The sequence below is a fragment of the Solanum dulcamara genome, chromosome 7 (genome assembly GCF_947179165.1).
Source record: "Solanum dulcamara chromosome 7, daSolDulc1.2, whole genome shotgun sequence".
Lineage (NCBI taxonomy): Eukaryota > Viridiplantae > Streptophyta > Magnoliopsida > Solanales > Solanaceae > Solanum > Solanum dulcamara.
In genome coordinates, this window is record NC_077243.1 from 1748752 (window position 1) to 1766602 (window position 17851).

Consider the following 17851-nt stretch of genomic DNA (forward strand, 5'->3'; position numbering starts at 1 on the left):
GTATAATACATATATAATTCATTTTTAATACACAGTACCGTGATTATAGATGATGAATATTTTTTAGATATGATATATCTAGGTAATTAATAAAAAATATGTTTAAAAGCTGTAAATATTTTATAAGAAGTAATCAAGATGGACCATTTCGAGAATGAGCGATCCAGTAGGTTAATATATAGCCCATTTCCCATTACAGCCCAAACAATTTCTCATCAGTAATGTTTCGGGTCTTATCGATGAAGATGGCCGAATGAAGAGTTTATGCGAGGGTTTTAGGAGTTGAAAAGGGATTTTACAGTCGCCGGAGAAGAAACAGTAAATTAGAAATGGGGAGGAGAATATTGAACGACGCGTTGAGGACGATTGTGAATGCAGAAAAGAGAGGATTTGCTTCTGCTGAGCTACAACCCGTCTCCAATGTTATTGCTAATTTCCTCCAAATCATGAAATATCGAGGTAATTATTAACGGTTCTACTAGTTTTTGATCTCTAAAATCTTCAATTCGTTTTGGTGTAGATTTTCTTTTTTTTTTTTGGGTATAAAACATTAAATTGAAATGTCTGCTGAAATCGAAAGGCAAATGGCAAATCTGGTATTCGTATGTTTAGACTAATTTTCTTTTGAATATTTACTGTAAATAAGAGGTTGAATCTGTATTTTATTGTGTTATTGATCATTCTTCGAGCTGCCATGTGTTGCTCTGCAAATCTCCTATTTAAGATACTTCCTCCAATATGAGAGAAAACATGTTTATTAATCAAATAAGCCAATTAAAATCATAGAGTATATTGGGTGGCTTACGTTGTAACTCCGTTCTCAGGTTATATTAAAGACTTTCAAGTACACGATCCTCATAGAGTTGGTAAGATATCTGTTCAATTGCTTGGAAGGATCAATGATTGTCGAGCTCTCACCTATAGACAGGATATCAAGGCTGCAACCATTGAGAATTATAAAACACGTGCGCTTCCTACACGTCAGGTTTGACTTTTTTTCTCTCCATGCTGCCCAACTCTCATCAGTTATAAGAAAGCCATCAAGCATGACCTGCATTATTGTTCATTGAGTTTTGAATTTTAGGCTTTGCCTCATATAATGTAATTCCTGTTTCATGTCTCTGTTTGAATTTTCCTCATTAAAGGCTAATCTGCTCAGCTCTGCTTTTAGCTGTTTGAACGTGTTAGGTCTTGGACCATAGTCCCCTTCTCCAAGTATTTTAGCACATATCCTAATTTCCTTTATGTTTAACATGACTTGCATTTCTTTTCCCCTAACCACTTTATCAGAAAAATCATTTTGGTCTATAATTTCTCCTGTTTCATATTTTTTCTATTGCGCTTTGATGTTCTTAAACTTTTGAAAAATACATGTACAATAGGAGCAGAATGGTAACTTTTTCCTAGCACAGTGGATTCTCTTCTAGGTGAGAATGCTTCTTGCTATTACACTAGAGGTGTTTTAAGGTACTGTATGTATTTTGAGAATGGAGAAGATCATAGCCAACAAGCCCAACACTAAACTACAATGTAGTAAAAGATGATCCACAACCTCCACTAAACATAAAATTGGTGTGGGACTTCAAAGATCCTTGAGGGGGGATCCTTTCCATATCATCTTATCTTCCTCTCCATGTTGCAAAGTTTTAAAGTTGGTGATACAATCTTGTTCTTCATCAATTTCCCTATTTTAAACATTCCTTCTGGAGTACACCTCCCATAATGGCTGTTTGGCCTGGACAAGAGGATATTCATCTTGAGTTGCAATAGCAGTATCCCTAACTAGCAGGTACTGGCATTGACAGCTTACCTTGTATTTTAAATTATTTTAGTTTTGGAAGTCATGTATATGTGGATATATATCAAAGATGATAATTTCTTATCTTGATCATAGTTTTAAGTGCAAATAGAGAAGGCTGACTCCTTTAGATATTCAATTTTAATTTGTATTGAGTACGAATGTGTTATTTACCATCTTTAGGTACTTACTCCATACTCAATTCTTGCTCCCTGATTCTGACTTTTTACGTGAAATGTTTGCTTATTGTAAATGGAAATGCTTCCATATTTCCATGAAAGCTGCCTTGATGGGAGGGGCTGGGTATTGGTTGTCATATTAATAAGGTCTCATCACCTGAAGGAGGCTTGGTACTTCACTGTTGCAGGCGGACACTAAATACGTATTTAACAATTTCTCATTACCGGAAGGAAACACAACTTTGCAGTTTCACTTAGTAATGAAATACACATAAAATATCTTGTGAATGAAATAGTTCTCCATAAAAGTTTACTTGTGAGATATGTAGAAGAGTCTTGCCTGCCTACTTTCCTAGATCTGTCAAGGGTCAATGATGTACTAAAAATAGTTGTGGTCGAACTAAGGTTGAACAACCTGTTTTATCATGAAGCTCTTTTGCATATTGTATATCGAGGCGGGACTGGGCCAATTTATACAATCTGCTGCACAAAATGTAGACCAAATTTGTGCAACCAACAGATCAACAACTTCCTCTTCCCGGGGCATTTATTTTTCACTTGTTCTTTCTCAGTTTCTGAATATACTGTCCTCTGTACTTTCAAAACCAGCTCCTACTGTGTATCTATCCATTTCCCACACTCATCCACTATTTCTCTGCCTGCTGCTCTTTCTCTTGAGTTCCTGCTCTACCAAGACCCTGTGGAAAGAATATCCAAAGTTCCATTTGTCTCCACTTTCAGATCCTCTTTACTATCTTTTCCATCCAAAATAATCATTTTCATCCATCTTTCTGTTTTCAGACACCAACCTTTATATCATTTTGTGTCCAAAAAGAACCATTTTGAGCCATCTTTCTATCTTGGGACAATGAAGCAGAAGGAAGCATCTTTGACCAGAAAAAGCTGTTATGTAGACATGGGTTTACACCACCATTGTCCAAGAGTATTATATCCACAAGGAGTCCTCAAGTTACAATAGTTTACTATTAATTATCTTTGAGGATGCTTCTAGAAGTTCATATTTGCATTTTATTTTTATGAAGACAATTTTATTAAAAGGCATCAAGCAAATGCATCAAAAGTTACCAAAGAGTGAGTAAATGTGATTGCTCAAGAAGACAAAAACTTTTCTAAACTAACACCAAGGAGATGTTCATTCTAAAAATAATCACAACTAGTTGCAGTTGCCTGATCTAGCCAACTAAATAGTAAGTTAGCATTTTGATTTGAGAACATGAATTGGAGTTGAATCCCATTAAAACATCTATGATTTCTCTCATTCCAGATGCACCAAAAAATAGAAAAAGGCACCATTTGCCATATCTTTAAGTTGCATGCTGTAGTTGAGTGTGGAGCCAAATTTAAGTTGCACTGGCAGAGATTATGTTTTTAGTTCTTTGCTTTTCTCGCAGGTTATAGGCATGGGGTACATTTTCAGTTCTTTCTTCTTTATCTTCCTTCCATTCTTCTTGTCCGTCAACATAATTCTTTTTTCGAAGTCCCATTTAGATTTATTTTCCTTCTGATAAAACATAATTTTATTTGAAGATAATGAAGCATACGCTTTGAGAAGTCATCCATTGCTGCCACAATTACATGTTTGATTGATCTTTGAATTTTGTGAGACACATGTATACCTGTTAGTACCTGTTATCTTTTATCCTTTGCGTTAAAACCTTAAATAATCATTTGCTTTAACATCCAACTATTCAAGTCAGGTTCTTTTCACCACCTTTTCTTACTTATGACCAAGAAACTATGACTAATTTTTTTATTTCCTATAGAGGGTATTGACCTATTCCTTTTCTTGCAGTGGGGATATGTTGTAATTACAACACCAAATGGAGTTTTGGATCATGAAGAAGCTCAGCGGCAAAATGTGGGGGGACAAGTTCTTGGCTACTTTTATTGAACAACTTCAGACACGATTCAAAGTTGGCATGTCATCTGTTTTGTACATTGTGATTTGCCCACTGAGAAGGAAGTAGCAAACGTACAAAGCAGCCTTGCCTTTCCAAAGGCCCTAAATGAAAGTAGATTGTTCTTTCTATGGCCAATAGGGAATAAAAAACATGAGATTTCCTATTAAATTTCTCTATTTGCTTGTCTTTAGCTATACTTCTGAGCTATCAATGATATTTTGGTTTGGGGACTTTTGAGTCAAAATGTTTCTGTGCTCAAAATCTATGAGATCATAACAGCCGTCATGGTTAAAACATCAAAAATATTTAATGCCTGCTATCTAAATTTTCATATGAAGAAGCGTGATTTCATGTTTCTTGGTGATCAGATTGTTTATCATGGGCGTAGTGTGTTAGATATTGATGTATGTATGATGAGAACGTTGGAGGAGAAATGTTTGTGATCTAAAACCTGCATCTGGAGGCGTAAAACCCAGAAAGATTTACTAGCATACCCAGTGTAGTGTAATTATACGATGGAGTCTGAAAAGGGTGGAGTGTAAGCAATATTACCATGCGAAGGTAAGTAGAGAGGTTATTTCTGATAAAATCAGCTCAAGTGACACATGTTAAATCAGGTATGGAGGGGGAAATTCAAAATGATATAGCGATTTTTTTTTGATATAATCTCAGCCTAATATATAGCCTCCAAGATTAGCCAGTTAATTTGAATATCAGACATCCAATAATGCAATTCCAAACTACCCTGAATATAACAAGCTAATGAACCGATGCAACTTGACCTAAAAAAATTCCTAAAATTTCAGATGGAGTCAAAATCAATAGCACGTACCCTCGAAAACTATTTTAAATGGAGGCTTCACTTTCTTTTAGGTTCTGCTACGAATTCACTCCATTACCAGGTGTTCAAGCTCCACTCCACCCCTACTAAAAGAAATATTCGAATCTGGCTTTGGATACCTCTGCTTTATGAATAGCAGAAAGCCATGTAAGTTTATCATGGTGTCTAGGTCAACCTGTTCACATCTCGACTAATTTCATGAAGTATCTGCTAACTCCAACCAGCACAGATATACCGGTAACTTTGTCCACCAAAGCTTGGACACATGAGAAGAAATCAACTAATAATTTTGCCTCCATAGAAATTTGAAGTTGAGACCTTGTGATTTTCAACCACTTCATTGCACACCACACCCTTGAGTGCAACAAATAACCATTTAACTGCTATAAACTACCACAGATTAAATCACAACAACAAAAAACAAAAGTACACAACTTCATTTCTCTTCTTGTGTGTCCATGAAGTGCACATGGATGAAAGTTGCAGTGTTTCATTCTGTCTCTTAGCTCACAGAATAGCATGTCAACGACTTTCTACCTTAAACATAGAGATTAATTACTGAACTTAACTGAGCAGGGCGAAACATGAGCTTGTGAAGGTGCTTTCCGCACCTAGACAACACCTCCACCTGTTGTTATTAGCACTCATCAGCATAATACAACTCAACTAGTAACTAACTATATGAATTGCAAAAGTACAATTCTCCAATTATGAATGATCAAATACAGGTAGCTCCATACAATATAAGTCAAGAGGACATGAAGTTATTATTAAGTCAACCAGAATTTTTTCCTCACTACGAACTTCCCAAATGAAAATTTATGTCTGCAGTAAGTTACTCAAGGAAAACTTAAACTGACCATTCATAATGCTTATGCTTTGTTTATTCCTTTATCATCATAGCCACAAGCATACAGATGATTGAAGTCATCTAACAGGAAATTGTTAACTATTCACACAGATACAAGTGCCGAAAACACAATTCTATACATATCAAAACCTATTCAAAAATTAGCTTCACACGAAAAACTCAAGATTGTAAAAACTATCAACAAAATTAGCTTAGCACGATGTCGTTTTCTGTTTTTTGTTGCTCAAGATGAAGTCATTCTAATTTTGTGGTTCAAGGATAAAACAACCCAAAGAAGGCTAGACTCCACCCAGTACATATGACTCTAGTCTTCCTTTTGTTTTGTCTTTTTTTTCCTGATCAATTAAAGTAGCTCATATGGCTCTAGTGTCCTAATTATATAAAGATTTCTAGAGTGAGGATAACAACATGAATTGGAGTTCACATCATCAGCCTCTATTTTACACAAATACACAAACACATAAAAATCATTTCTCCTATCACAAGCACATAAAATGCACACTGACAAGTAGAACTTCTATTAAGTCATTACTAAGCCTTGCTCACCTTACAGTGGAACTAACTGCACCAAAAGTTTCACCTGGTGCAGTCTATGCAGAATGGAACAATTTTCTGCCTTTTAACACTTGAAACATATTGAGTTTAATTGTTGAAAGCTCACTGAGCATGGCAAACCAGTAGCTTGGAAGATGCTTTCCCCACCAAGACAGCAACTCCTGCAGCAATTATATTATCACTCAAAGGCTATTTTCCAAGACGACACTAGTCATACATGGGGAACAGCTTACAGATGCTCTTCTCCTCTCCCGCATGCACAATCTAATGGTAAAATTAACAAAAACTGATCTGCAAAGTTCAATCGAATTGGTGTGTGGTTGAACTTAACCGGGAATTTTAGCTGCGTACAAAATTGTGAATACAATATCCAACCCCCCACCCCACTCAGATCATCAACATTTTAAAACCTGCTGTCAATATCAAGTTGCAAAAATTATGACATGTGAGTCGTGCAAAATTCATAGATGTTTTCCTAGCTGCGAAAACTAAACTTAAACAACAAAAACGTAGTTGATCATTAACACTCGTGCAGATTCTTACCAATAATGATGCTTTCCTCTGGCTAAAAAAAGTGAAGTCAATCCATTTAACTTCAGTATCAGTTAAGACATCCAGTTCCACAATACTCATTGTTTTGTCTATTCCTTGCCATCACAAAGACGAGCATGGCAGAAAGTTGAAGTCTATGAACAGGACATATGGGTACCCAAACCTCCCCGACTCTTCATGCGCGAAGAAATACTAAAAGGATGCTATAACCAATTACAAATGTTTCAGGATTAGCTTGACACAACAAATATCAAGCTTGTATAGAACAAAGCTGGCTTCTAAGCTCCTATAGACCTGTACCCTCCCCCCTCCAATAAGAAGGGTCTCCATATTTACTTTCTTTTAACTGAGCATGAATCTATACTAATTTCAATCCTCTGTTCTATACAGATCAACCATACCAACCGTACAGATTTGTCGCAACAACCATGCAATCCAACACCATGAGGTCAAAGCCCAAAGGTTATGAACAGATATATTAACAAGTCACAGAACAATACAACCAGACAATGCATACATTACCAACATCCACATTAAAGTATAAACACACAAATTTTGTAAACCATTAAGAAAAGCAAAAGAACTCCACCAACACAAGAGAGTTAAAATGTACATTAAAGACGTTCAGTTTTCAGAATGAAATAGAGAGAATTCCACATACTACGTCACAATATATCAATTGCGCAGCCTCATGAGTAACATGAAAATCTTTAGTTTCTCAATTACCCACGCGCCTTCAGCTCGGCAAGGCGCCTGGTTAGATCGTCCTCGTCGACTTTCTCACTGTCCTTAGTAGGAATCGCATGACCCGCTGCTTGTGGAAGCCCTACAGAGACTTCAAGGCCATAGTCATCGGCCACCTGGTGCATGAGACTGTTAACCTGGTCCTCCGGAGTCGACAGCGAGGTACTTCCAGCCATAGAACTCTCCATAAATTCAGCTTGAACTTCCATATTAACAAACTGGCGCTCGAACTGGTCCATCGTCTCGGACATCTTCTGGAGATTACCGGTATTAAGAGAGGACTCGAGTGATTTGACGATATTTCCCATAGACTTGCTGATTGTGCTCATTTTCGCCTGAGTATCGAGCCGAGCCACAACGGCGTCGAGACGAGAAGATAAACGGAGATAATTCATCTGCTCGCTACGCTTGCGGATTGCGTTCTCTGCGTAAATTCTAGCGCCGTCCATATTCCCTTTCTCGATCGCCTTTTTCACCTTAAGCTTCTCGGATTTTTCGTCTTTCTCACATTTTCGGGCTTGGCGTTGAAGACTCTTCGATGTGAACTTGAGCTCCATGATCTGGTTCATTAATTTCTCTGTGTTTCCCATTGATCTAGATCTGGCGATAAACTCTTTCGAATTTGTGAATTATCGATGCAATTTGGTGATCACTTTCTTCTCTACTTGGTAATTTATTAGGGTTTGAATGAAAACAGATATTTTCCTGGAACTTACTTTGATACCCGAATTTGTATATGCAAGCTTTACGAGTAATGACCATCTACGGTCAGAAACAATTATAGTTTTCTCTTTCAATAATAGCCGTTGGATCATAGAAACACGCAATGGTGGGCCCATGAGATGAGTCGACCGTTGTACAAATTTTACTTTTATTTTTTCCTAAATTGATGTTGATATTTATTTTTATTTTATTTACTCTTATATAAGTGACGTTTGTATTTCTTGAAGAAATTTTCTTCGACGCGTTTATTTACGTCCTCCTTCCTATTTTTTGTAAATAGAAGTTTTTTTATTTATATTAAAATTAATACAAAGCTAAAAGAAATAGTCTTTCGAAAAAAAGAACATTGTTTCCTCATGTTGTAAACGACATTAAAATGATTGTTTTTTCTTTAGTTGTCTCCAAACGGCTCACAATATTCTCTTTATACAAAATTTATACCAACAATTTTGAATCATAAGTCTTCAAGTAGATAAAACAATTACAAAAGTTATGTTTATCAATTGAGGTGGTAATTTTAGATTGGCTCTTAAAATTTGAGTTATTTTATTCTATTTTAAATAATAATCTTTTTAATGAGTGATTTGAAATTTATCTCTATTAGATTTTGAATAATCGATGATTCAATTGATTCCGCTCAAAAGAAGTTAGTCATTCAACTTTTGATTAGTTAATCAAGTATAAAGAGTATGCTCCTCTTTCTTTATTTCTGCTGACATCACATGGTTCTAACCCTGTATATATGTTTAATATGAAGATATTACAATAATATTGAAATATTAAAATTTAATACATACCTAAATCTTAAGATGTAATATTAAAGTTGAATGCAAAATAACTGAAGCCGTGTATTTCTTTGAACACTTTGAATATATAAAGTTTATGTTACTTTAAAACAAATAATTATGAAACTGTAAAAAAAGTACTAAATATTCTAATAATATATCACTAAAAATATTAAAGAATAAATTATATGATAGTTGATAGTAATTGTAGTATTGACTCACGCTAATAATTAGTGATAGAAATAACTTTTGATATCTTATCAATACGATTTCGACTACAACTAATACATTAATTACTGTTACTCAGACATCTTTCCCTTGGCCATGAATAACTGTGATTTATGTTATATGACTAGTGGCTGATGGGCAATAACATGTGTTGATGATTACAAATATAAATAGTGACTATTGATGATCAAAAATTATGATTAGGAGTTTGATCAACCATTGTTCTATAGACTATATAATATGGGTTATACACGACAAAAGCTTCCAATACCAAAAGAAAAAACTCTTCTATAAATGAGGAGAAGTAAGACTCATATACTGGCATGAACTCCATTTGCATTAAATTCGAAAAATCCTCTGCAAATGAAATTAATACGAGTACTATATGGCATATGCTATCCTTTTAAGTAAAGAAATTTTAGGCGCAACAGCTTTTGCCAAATCCAAGTCCCAAAGACATATATATTCTTTCTGCCAAACTGTAAAAATATTCGATGCTAATAATTTCTCTGCATCACTACTCCAGAAGCAACTTGTTCTGAAGCCTGCTGGCCAAGATAAGAGAGAAAGCATGGAGGTCACCAGTTGCTATTATATCACTCTAATTATTTTACATACATTATATACTTTCAACTTCACCAATTTTGTTACCATCTCAAAAAGAGAAGAATTATAATTACATCCTTTCGGTCAAACAAAAATGATAATCAGATAAGTTGTGATAGAATAATTGAAATTTCTATATTCTTAATTAAAAGTTTCGAATTCAAATTTTAAGTGTGCAACAAAAATCTTATTAAGAGTGTTGCTCTCAAAAATAGACCTTCTAATATATGAATAAAAAATAATTTTTGCACACTTTTAAAAAAAGATGTGAAATAATTTTAGTATGCGAATATTATTTTGGATAAATCTCATTCAATACTCTATTAGACACTAACTCCGCCCATATTAGATGGGTATCTTATTAAAAATATTTATCCTATATTACTTGATCACTTACTAAATTAAGATAGAATTAATTGTTTTTTTTTTCATTTTACCCCTACAATTAATATGATTTGAAAGTTTAAACAAATTTTGAAGATTCAAAAACTTCTTTTTTAAGAGGCTAATTAATATGAGCAAAGGGCAAAATAATAAAATTAAATAATCTATTAATGATTTCTTAATTACTGTGTAAAATATGAAGTGTCCATCTAATATGAAACAGAATTAGTATATGATATTAGTTTAATACTTCCTCCGTTCACTACAAAGAATAAGAACAAGTACAATAATTCACTTTCTAATCAACAATCAAGCATTTTGTTTGAGGCCGAGCATAGTATTTCTTTGTCTTGTTAGACAAGTGAGTTTTACTGTTAGTATTAATCTAGTTTTAAATCTAAGATTTAAAAAGAAGGAATCAACATACTCTACTTAATTAGGTCCAAAAACTAATTAATCAAAAGGTCATTTTTTCCCGAAATCAATTGAGTCATTAATTAAGGAAAGGGGTTTAAAATGCTCATCTTTGTTCCGGAATACAAAAAGACGAAAAAAGGGTCACCGTGATCGATGAAACATTGGGTATTGTGCCTGAAAATCGACTTGTTTCATGCTGAAAGGGACCTAAAAACGGTTACACAAAACAACAAAACGCCCAATCCACGTGTTCTGCCACTACTCTTCACCCTTTCAGCTTATGTGTCACCTATCGCCCCTGCTTCTGCTCTCATGTATTTCTCCGCCATTTTCTCTCTGCTACATAACGCTTATCTAGCCATCTTCATCACAATTTTTACGCCCTAATTTGATAACGTTATTCCATCATTGCATGTTCCATTAGCTTCAGCGGGGATTCACGTTTTCCCTCGTTGGAGTTTTTGGGGGAAATGAATGGGAATAATGGGGCGGAGGAATTAGAAACTGCCCCCTTTGAAATAGGCGTGGTGGTTCCGAAGAGTTCAGGAAATAACAAGGATGAAGATGAAACTATTGATTGTGTTGAGGTTCTCGTTGAGGAATTTCGAAAAGCGGGATTAATTGTTGACAGAATTGTTGGCCTTCAGAATGAATTCATCAGGGTCCGTTACGACTTTCTTCTTCTAAATTCAGCTGTCATATACTATGGTTGACGTTGCGGTTGCTCCTTTACAGGAGATCGATCTCCATTAGTAAATTACTACTTTAATTTTTGTTTTTGTTTGAATAGTACTGCTAGAGAAATCACCTTTGTTTAATTTACATTTGTTTTAGTTTCATAATTCTGGCTAACCTGACGTGTAAACCCCAAATGAATCTTTCGACTTACTTCATCACGGATTATTTAATATTTCTATTGTGTGTAACAATAATCTCTTCCCTTTCTCTCCTTACTGGCAGTGTTCCTGTTGTGTACTTGCGTATATCTTCTACTTCGTCCATTGTTACATGTTGTTTTGGCTGTTTCCATCTTGCCACTTTGCTGCCATTATTTTTTATTTTTTCCTTTCTAGTCTGTCTTGGTTTTCCGTTTTAGTTGCTTTGTATCTTGCTAGGGTACTGTTATATTATGTTGCAAACATGCTTCATTTTTCTTTCTTTTGAGCCAAGGGTCTGAGGGAAACAGCCTCCCTATCCCTATAAAGGCAGAGGTAAGGTGCACTTGTGGGATTATTACTGGGCATGTTGTTGTGTGTAACAATAAACAGTTATATGGGATATCCCCGAATGGATGGAGGATTCATGGGCGAGAACTGCAGTAGATTGCAGTTGCTACTCCAATTTTTGTAGGAATTTTGCAGTGTACTCGTCTTCTTAGTCGGAACAGAAGTGATAAGCAAGCTTGTAAGAACAGCAAAGACCATAGTATTAGATCTTTTGACTCATGACATAAATTAGGGTGGTAGGCATTATGTCTTTCTTTGTGGGATATAAAGGACCCTAAAACTTTAGAACTGAATTTTGGATCCTTGAGGCTGAAAAAAAGCACTCTTAGTTGTTACAAGCTAAGAATTAGTATATGTGTACTTTAAAGAGTTTGAACGACAGCATATAACACATTAGGTTCTTTTACCTTAAAAAAAAATAGCAAGATATGCAATGCTTGAAGAGTCACACATGGGCACCCCAAAAAGTGACTTAATGGTCAATAAAGTGGGTAAGAACCATGAGGTCTCAGTTTCAAATTTCAGCGGAGACGGACAAACAACACTAGGTGATTTCTTCTCATTTGTCCTAACTTGGTGGACAGAGTTATCTAGTACCTATTGTATCTCGTGGAAGGAGGCAAGATAGGTGTCCCGTAGAATTATTTGATGTGAGCGCATGCTATTACTGACACCACGATTAACAAAAAAAAAGAGAGTCACACGTGGAAGCAAATAAGTTGCCAATGTTTATGTATGTATGCACATATTCTATGTGGGCCTTCCCTTTTGTTATGATTATAATTTTCTTTAATATATATTTGGTTCATGTAACAAAGGTCTGGTCACTCAAATGGTATCTCCTTCTTGCTGTTTTTTTCTGAATTCTGCATATGAAATTATATGATCTTAAGCTCTTTCTTTCCAGTTGGGAGCGCCATTAAAAACTCTTGGCCAGGCTGCAGCAGAGTTGCAGTTGAAGAAACGGACTCACATCGGTGATAATCGTTAAATTATCTTCAGTTTCCTCATTAGATTTCTCTCTAGTTTCTCATTTTATGTATGATCTGCGTAATTACTGGCTGATTCACCTATCCAAAAAATTGCAGGCTTTTGCTTATTTCTGAGCACACAATTTTGGTTTCAGGTGTGGATTTGCAATTTCACTGGGATGAGGTTGAAGCATATGAAAGGCAGCCAGATGGTTCTTTGTTTAGTTGGTTTGAGCGCTACTGTTGCTACCGTCACATAATATATGGGATTGTGAGTTAACTGGAATCCTAGCCTGCTCTAAATCTTGTGGTTACTTGTCCTAATGGATGTATAAGTTTATTCACGCCTTTGATTGTGTATATCAAGATTAGGCAAGTCTAAATCCAGTCTTTCCCAGTGCTCTTTACTTGTCCCATCTTTGCAACTATTACTTTCTTTCCCTTCATCACAAATAAATCTTATGTGTCTTAATTTATTCCAAAAAAAGAGTCATCTGTGTCTTAATTGCAATCTAAACTGGTATATGAAAATTCTTTTGTTATGTAATATCTCTCAATATATTCCTCCCCATATTTCAAGTTCATGTTTGCTGAGTCCAAAATTGCAGGTGAACACAAGCACCTCAACAGTTATATTAAAGTCTGATGGAAATGAGGTGCACTGGGAGCCAGGAAAGCCTCTTTTGTCAACATTGGAGTCTATGGGCATCGTTAAAGAAGTGTTCCCTGTGCATGGTATGTTTTCTCTGATATGTTCAAGTTAACAGTGGTCTCGAAACATCCAAAGATGATTAAAAAATTACTTTGCAGATGAAAAAAAGAGGAAGCAGCTTCTAAGAAGTTGGGCATTGAACTGGTGGGACTTCACTGTGCAACCTATAGATGATATTTGTAACTATTATGGAACGAAGGTGAAGTTTTTGGAGGAGTCTTTTGCCATTCTGTAATCTTGTTATATCCACTGCTATCTGTGTCCATGTTCTCTATGATGCACATTTTCTACTTGCTTAACACCCAATACATAATGTCAACAATAGATAGCTTCCTATTTCGCGTTTCTTGGGATGTACACAAGATGGATGCTCTTCCCAGCTGCATTTGGACTTACAGTGCAGTTAGTGGATTTTGGGTAGGTCAATCACACTTTCTGTTCCTTTTTACTGTCAAAGTTTGTTTTAGTTTTAATTTTGATTCTGAACAAGCTCTTATATATTCCCCAGGTCATTGCAGTTGTTTGTCCTTTCTGCTTTCTTCATAAGCATAATTTCTTGGGCTGTGTTATTTATCCAATTCTGGAAACGTAAAAACTCGGCGCTTCTTGTCAGGTGACACATTCAACATGATTATTCCATTCGTTTCTGTCACATCTTTTCTATCTGCTATTGATGCTATTTGGATTGGCGTCTTTCGTTTGTATGTCACTGTCTGGAGTGTAGGTGGCAGATGAATTATCCGGCTGGTGTAGACAATGGATCTAAATTCTTGGAAGGTGAATGGTATCAGTTTCAGTCCCCTGTGGAGCTCATGAAGAAACAGGGAGCTGACAAAATAGATAAACCAAGAGGAAAAGAAGCATTCCAAAGAGAGGAATGGCTCGGTCATTTCATGAGATTCAGAAATGATGCCATGATTATACTGAGCATCATATGCCTCCAGTTGCCTTTTGAATTGGCTTTTGCTCATGTCTATGAGGTTTTGAGGTCTGACGTATCAAAGTAAGCAACTTCATATTCTTCTACCCATGACTTTAGAGTACTTTGTCCATAACTACACGTTTTATCTATATTTACCAACTTGTGTCATTTTTTACTTATTAAATAAGAAAAGAAAAACATACCATCTTATGTCTGAAGTCCCAATATCATCCCGGTTTCTGAAACATCTTCAAGTTGATAGTTAAGATTCCATGTTGAGATCCTCTGTTTGGCGTTCAACTTAATGTAAATAAGCCAGGATGCATGCTTTTAAATATCCCAGTTCAGCAAAAAAATTCACATCATGTTAATTGATGTATTACCTAGTTTTTGATACTACTGAAGAGATGATGCCAATATTGCTAAAATATCTTTTGATTGTTACTGTTTATTTCATCTATTTGATGTCCTACTTCACTTCATGTTCTATTAGTGCTGAGAACTCTACCGGCTTTGGATGTCTAGAAGTACTCTTTCTTTGACATTGAAATTCTTCTGTGATGCTAACATGCAGTTTTATTTCATAAAATAACCAGCCAACATTTTGTTTTTACTTTTCTATTATGTTCACCCTCGGGGTTTTGATATCCTGGTATTCAGATTGCATTCTCAAAATGTTTATCTTAACCCCAAGAAAGTAGTTGTGTAACAAATAGTTCCAATTTTCTTGCTTATCCAGTGCAAAATCTTTGCAGACTTCACAGTTTATATCAACATAGCCTTTTCTGCTCTTAAATTAGCAGTCTGCCACATACAAAAATAATATGCTTTCTGCTTCTTTCAGGTTTTGTCTGACAGCTGTATACCTCTTTATTATTCAGTACTTCAACAAAATTGGTGGAAAGATATCAGTGAAGCTTGTAAAATATGAGAACAACAAAAACATAGAACGGAGAGCTGACAGTTGGGTTTACAAGGTGGTTATGAGAAGCTTTGTTTCTTTCTCATTTGTCCATACTTTAAGCCCCTCATTGAGAATTTGCTGTCTTGTGCAGGTCTTTGGCCTTTACTTCATGCAATCCTACATTGGAATCTTCTATCATGCTTTATTACACCGCAATATTATGACACTTCGCCAAGTTCTCATTCAACGTCTAATTATATCAGAGGTAGATGGGATTGTTTCTGATTTCTTTCACATATGCCATCTTAGTCTTTACTAATGTATGTTTTTACTGTTTCCCAGGTGCTGGAGAATATGTTGGAGAACTCTCTACCTTACTTAAAATACAGCTTTAAGAAATATAGAGCAGTGGGGTAAGGCACTTTCTTCATTTTGGCTGGTCTGCACAGGATTTAACTGGAGAGCTAATTTACTCTGGTTTATTATTTGTTTTCTACTTTCTGGTCCTTCTGAAATATCCCTTTTTATGAAGAAACAAGAGAAAACGTGAGAAAGGAACGTCCTCTGAAAAGACCCAATACATGTCTAGAGTAGAAAAGGAGTACCTTAAACCTGATTATTCTGCTAGTATTGGAGAGGAGCTTGAAGACGGACTTTTCGATGGTAATCCATGCTTCCTATTCTTGTTAAAGATCCTACGAGAATTATAATCTTATTGAACACCTTTAATAACAGTCCCTGTTTGAATTATTACAACTGCAACTATTTTAACATACCCATAGCTAAGTGAATCTCTTAATAATTGCAGATTTTCTGGAATTGGCATTGCAATTTGGCATGATCATGATGTTTGCTTGTGCATTTCCACTTGGTTTTGCCTTTGCTACTTTGGTACATAATACCCCTGGCCTCCCTCTTTTGATATAGTTTACTATTTTGTTTTTAATGAGTAATAAGGAGCTGTATTCAATTTTGCTTTTGCAGAACAATATCACAGAGATACGAACAGATGCACTGAAATTGCTTGCTATGTTAAGAAGGCCCATTCCACGTCCTGATGCAACGATTGGAGCTTGGCTAAACATATTTCAGGTATGTGCTTCCCTTTTCTTTTGGCGAACCCAATTATACCAACTCTTGCTCGGTAACAACTTGTTCTTGCAATGTCTTAATCTCTTGGAATTCAGTTTCTGATTGTCATGTCAATATGTACGAACTGCATTCTCCTCGTATGCCTATATGATCATGAGGGGAAATGGAAAATATCACCTGGAATTGCTGCAATTCTCATTATGGAACATGTACTTCTGCTCTTAAAATTTGTGTTCTCGCGCATTGTTCCCGAGGTACGATTTCTAGTAGCTATACCAATCTCAGAGAATACATGTACCATTGTGACTAACGAGCATTGCTCATTTCCCACATCTTGAATAGGAGCCGGCCTGGATAAGAGCTAATAGGATGAAGAACGCAACTCATGTACATGATATGTGCTCCAGACAGCTTTTAAGGAGCATTTCTGGTGAAAAGATGCATGCTGAATTAAAAAAAGGTGAGTAGTGCTATGTTGAAGGACTTATGACATGTTCCTCCTATCCACACTACAGTTTAACCTTCATTCTTCAAGCGAAATTTGAAGGTAGATGTCGGAGCATATATGAGATTTTGAGCTGTGTAACTGTGCAACGAATGAATTTCATCTTAGTGGACCCTTAGGTGCCAGTGTGCTTGTTTAGCAAGCCAGTGTAAAGTGCGATTTTCTTCCTTGAAAGTAAATAAGTTTTGTTTTTTTATTGAGCAGTTAATTTAGGTACCATTTCCATGCCAAGCACGAATTTTATTTATAAGGGTACATGGATAATTCATGCTCAATGATATACTATAACAACATACTCATTATCCCCACAAGAAACTGGTGAGGGTAGAGTGTATAGACTTTATCCTATCTCGTGAAGGTAGAGATACTATTTACAAAAGACCCTCGGCTTAAGTAATGCTAATTCACACTCAATCATGCGGAGACAAAATCAGTCCACTGCTAAACAGAATGTATGTTTTCTTATAATCATTCTGATTGGTTAGGCTCCCAAATTGCAAAAAGAAATAAAATAAAAATGAACAAACAGAAATAGAAACAGAAGCAACCTCCCAAACACGTCTAGAGGATATAATCCCTGTGACATTTCAGAAATCGAAAAAGAATGCTACAGAATTGAGTCCATGTTTGTATTGAGCAAATTATGTACAGCGAAATGGATGATCCCAACTATCAAAAACTGAAAATAGAATTGAGTTCATGATTGTATGTAGCAGTCCGTTCTTTGTTTATCAGTAGTGCTCTTCTCTTTTTTGCATATATGCAGAACTGTTTTCTCTTGTAATTGTGTGCGCTTCTATTTTGTTAGTCGTCTCAAACAGTACTCTGCCGATTTGCTAAAATCAGATGCTGTCTTGTTGATATCTTACTGTTGAATCAACGACGAGAGCTCCCAAAACGGTCACTGACTTGAC

The 17851-nt window shown here is 35.7% G+C and overlaps 3 protein-coding genes across 3 annotated transcripts; 2 read left to right on the forward strand and 1 right to left on the reverse strand.

Annotated features, from left to right (window-relative positions):
- The first annotated feature begins 195 nt into the window (after nt 1–195).
- LOC129894057 (40S ribosomal protein S15a-5-like) lies at nt 196–4143 on the forward strand. Its single transcript, XM_055969555.1, has 3 exons — nt 196–459; nt 825–985; nt 3791–4143. The coding sequence occupies exons 1-3, from the start codon at nt 330–332 to the stop codon at nt 3887–3889; spliced, it is 390 nt and encodes a 129-aa protein (XP_055825530.1). The 5' UTR covers nt 196–329; the 3' UTR covers nt 3890–4143.
- A 3024-nt stretch (nt 4144–7167) lies between these two features.
- On the reverse strand, nt 7168–8177 carry LOC129894056 (ESCRT-related protein CHMP1A). Its single transcript, XM_055969554.1, has one exon. The coding sequence runs from the start codon at nt 8050–8052 to the stop codon at nt 7441–7443; it is 612 nt and encodes a 203-aa protein (XP_055825529.1). The 5' UTR covers nt 8053–8177; the 3' UTR covers nt 7168–7440.
- A 2475-nt stretch (nt 8178–10652) lies between these two features.
- On the forward strand, nt 10653–17212 carry LOC129896535 (anoctamin-like protein At1g73020). The gene is made up of 16 exons (XM_055972461.1): nt 10653–11267; nt 12739–12808; nt 12958–13073; nt 13411–13537; nt 13613–13713; nt 13840–13931; nt 14023–14127; nt 14239–14517; nt 15281–15413; nt 15492–15605; nt 15683–15753; nt 15873–16003; nt 16149–16231; nt 16325–16432; nt 16528–16686; nt 16775–17212. Exons 1-16 carry the CDS (start codon nt 11076–11078, stop codon nt 16898–16900), a joined length of 2007 nt encoding a protein of 668 aa, XP_055828436.1. The 5' UTR covers nt 10653–11075; the 3' UTR covers nt 16901–17212.
- The last annotated feature ends 639 nt before the right edge of the window (nt 17213–17851 follow it).